The following is a 3,735-nucleotide window of genomic DNA, read 5'->3' on the forward strand; positions in this document are numbered from 1 at the left end:
CGTTGAATACTGTTTTACCAACGGGTCGTTTGCTTGAGCCACAAACCTGACACCCATAGAACAGCTGTTCAAGAGAGCGATCAAGGTGTTTGACAGAAAGCCACATTCATGCCACCTCTGTAGCATCCTTGATAAACACACTTTCTTTAGTTTTGACGATTTTAAGTTTTTTTTTTTTTTTTTTTAATTTACGCTACCACAGAAAGTTACAGACAGACAGGACACTAAACACAGAGGCACCACTAAAATACAACATCGTAGAAAAAGTGCTGATTGAAATCCATATACAGTCAGATATAGCAGGTGCAAACACCCACAGATCTTTTAAAAGTATGTCTTTTATTTATAAATGTTGACATGGACTGCCCCCCCCTCCCTTAGGGGAGTTCATCCACAGAAAAGACTCTGGACGCTGTGGTCAGGAACCAGAGGAGACTGTGAAGTCCACCGCAGACGGACCACTTTTGGACAAAATGTCCTCTCCGTTAAAAGCAGCTCGTCGTGGAACAGCCTCCCAGCTGAGATGCGGGATCGTCCCTCTCTCAATAGCTTCAAAGGTCAACTCAAAGGATGCTTGAGAAACACACAGACGTGCAATCACCGCTAAATGCACTTTAACACAGGGGTATCTCCTCTTGCACTTTAGGTAGCTCTTTTATCTTATCGTGCACTTTATATGTCATAGCTGCTTCATTGTCCTGCCACAACATGCTTGTGCGGCTCATGCTCTTTCTGGATATCATGTATTTCTGTTTGCTATGTTCATAAATGTTATATGTGACGGGACTATGGATGGAAATGAGCTTAAAGCTAAAATCCGGCTTATTTAAACTTGAAAGCATTATTTTGTTTAAAATGTTCATTAATGTCCCGGTTCAAATAAGCGATTAAATGAAATGAAAATGAAGAACATCCTTTTTTTATTTTTGAAAGACAAACCTTTATTAATTATCCAAACATTTAATTTGATCTCACATCCCATCAGTAAAGTCTGTTATCAGCAGTTATATCACCATGTGTTTAATCTCAGCTATTTAAAACAGAAAAATACATGATTTCCTTATTGATTATGATAATTAATGTTCTATAAAACATCAGAGTGCCCACTTTCTATTTGGACAACAACAACAACAACAACAACAACAACAACAACAATAACTGTAATATTATAAAATGTATTTCCCGAGCAAAGACTCCAAGCTATTTACAGGAGAATAATGAATGGTGTACTTATTGATTATGATCACGACAGGAAGTAATATCATTTTAAATAAACACGTTATGAAATAAGTGTGATAGCCACCTGGGAACTCACGTGTAGTTAATTAAGCAACAATAACATTTAATCTGTCAACGTAATACATTATAAATGTCTCTATTGTTTTAGTACCAGAATAAAATGTGTACAATAAAAGAAGCTCTGCACGACAAGAGAAACAACAACATGAATCAAAAGAAGCCAACACATATGTAGAGCAAAGTTCAGGTGAACAAGGATCCTCCTGAGCAGCCTCCGTGGCTAACCAGACTCAGGAAGGAGCCGGAAGAAAGTCCAGCATCTACAGAACAACTCGTGAGGAGATGTTGAAGCCCCGCCCATCGTGTTTGATTGACAGCTGATTTCTGCAGTGAGGGCATGAACAATCAGCTCTGAAGGACACACGGTGAGTTTAAGAAGTAGAAGAGTTCCTCCAAGGACTTCAGGCTATTTGAGTTTACAGAACTCAGCTGTGGTTCCATAATCATAAAGATAAACTCCAGCATGCAGCGGCTGAGTGAACGTAGTCTGCACTCTGTGGAGGAGAGTCATGGCTTCAGAGACGCTGCTGTAGAAGGACAGAACACCTGCTCTGTGATCCAGGTACACTCCTACTCTGGAGGACAGAGGACCTGAGACGGGAGTGAGGATACTGTTGTAACGAAATGAATAACTGTTTTTGTCACAATTTAACGCCCAAGATTTGTCATCGTTTCCAAATGCACTTTCATCCCCTGCTCTGCCGATATTCTTGTATGCGACTGCTACTTCAACTCCTCCCCCGCTCCACTCCACCTCCCAGTAACAACGTCCAGTCAGACTCTCTCTGCTCAGGACCTGAGACCATGTAGTGAATCTGTCTGGGTGACTGGAATAAGACTGACGTTGTTCCATGCGTGTTGCTTTTCTGCTCCCCTCAGATAATAACATATGTGTCTCTGCTGTGTTTGGATCCAGAGTGACTTCCTGTGAACACGTGAAGAACCCAGCTCTGGAGGCGGGCTCTGCTGCTGACGGTAAAACATCCACTTCAGGCGGTGAGACGTTTGTCCACTCCTCTCTCAGGACGTCCTGTAGTCTGTCTCTGACTGCTGACAGGGCCGCCGTCACGTCCTCAAAGTAGCTCAGAGGCCGGATGTTGGTGCTGGAGGAGTGTGTAGCTCCACTGAGGGGGGCTGGCAGCGAGGAGGGGGGGTAGCTGAGCAGGAACTGGTTGTGGTCCTCTGTGTGAGACAGCAGCTGCAGCTCAGCGTCTCTCCTCTTCAGCTCCCTGATCTCCTGCTCCAGCTTCTCCTGGAGCTCTCTGACTCGACTCACTTCTCTCTCCTGCTTGGATCTGAGCTGCTGCTTCACGTCAGAGCTTCTCTTCTGCACGAGACGGATCAGCTCAGTGAACGTCTTCTCACTGTCCTCCACTGCTTTGTCAGCAGAGCCGTTGACGGCCTCCACCTCCTGCTGAAGCCGCTTCACCTCCTTCTCTCCGTCCTGGATCCTCTGCTGGATGTCGAGTCGACTCCCCTCCAGCTCTCTCTGCCCCTCAGTCCTCTCTGCTGCCGCTGACACCGTGTCGTGGCCTTTGTGTTCGTCCACAGAGCAGAGATAACAGATACTCTGCTGATCAGTGCGGCAGAACAGCTTCTTCACCTCGTCGTGACGAGAGCAGATGTTCTCCTGGAGCTCCTTGGAGGGCTCCACCAGCTTGTGTTTCTTTAATGGAGCTGCGTCATAATGAGGCTGGAGGTGTTGGTCACAGTAAGAGGCCAGACACTGCAGGCAGGACTTACAGGCTCTCAGCTTCCTCCCAGTGCAGACATCACAGGCCACGTCTCCAGCTCCAGCATAGCAGAGGTCAGCAGGAGCAGCTGGGGGTCCAGTCTTCTTCAGCTCCTCCACTAAAGCTGCTAACATGGTGTTCTTCAGCAGCACAGGCCTCGGCGTGAAGCTCTGCCTGCACTGAGGGCAGCTGTGGGTCTTCTTCTCGTCCTCTCCGTCCCAGAAGCCTTTAATACACTTCATGCAGTAGCTGTGTCCACAGGTAGTGGTCACCGGATCCTTCAGTAGATCCAGACAGATGGGACAAGATAACATTTCCCGCTCCAGCTGAACTCCTCTCTGCGCCATTTCACCTCTCAGTAGCAGCGAGTGTGTGAGTTTCACTTCCTGAGAGCTGAAACTAGTGTGACAGGTTATCTGAACAGGATGTGTGTGTGTGTGTGGGCGGTGAATGTGGCCTATCAGCTCTTGTGCTTTACCCACATGTTGGTTAAACCCCTCCTCCTCAGTGTGGCTCTGAAGGGGAGGAGACAGGAAGTACAGAGTGGAGCTGCTGGCTGTGTCTGAGAGCAGGAGGAAGAGGGAGGGCTCATCACACTCTGTCCGACACAGAGCCTCGGTTACAACCTGCTCTGATCTGAAAAGAGCTTTTAGTTGTAAAATAAGTGGGTAAACTTACAAAATCTGAAGGGGGTTAAATACTT

At 46.6% G+C, this 3,735-nt stretch overlaps 1 protein-coding gene across 1 annotated transcript; it reads right to left on the reverse strand.

Annotated features, from left to right (window-relative positions):
• Positions 1-903: 903 nt before the first annotated feature.
• Positions 904-3,456, reverse strand: LOC117463942 (tripartite motif-containing protein 16-like). Its single transcript, XM_034106463.2, has one exon. The coding sequence runs from the start codon at positions 3,377-3,379 to the stop codon at positions 1,706-1,708; it is 1,674 nt and encodes a 557-aa protein (XP_033962354.1). The 5' UTR covers positions 3,380-3,456; the 3' UTR covers positions 904-1,705.
• Between the last annotated feature and the right edge of the window lie 279 nt (positions 3,457-3,735).

The sequence above is a fragment of the Pseudochaenichthys georgianus genome, chromosome 18, assembly GCF_902827115.2.
Source record: "Pseudochaenichthys georgianus chromosome 18, fPseGeo1.2, whole genome shotgun sequence".
In the NCBI taxonomy this organism is placed as follows: Eukaryota; Metazoa; Chordata; class Actinopteri; order Perciformes; family Channichthyidae; genus Pseudochaenichthys; species Pseudochaenichthys georgianus.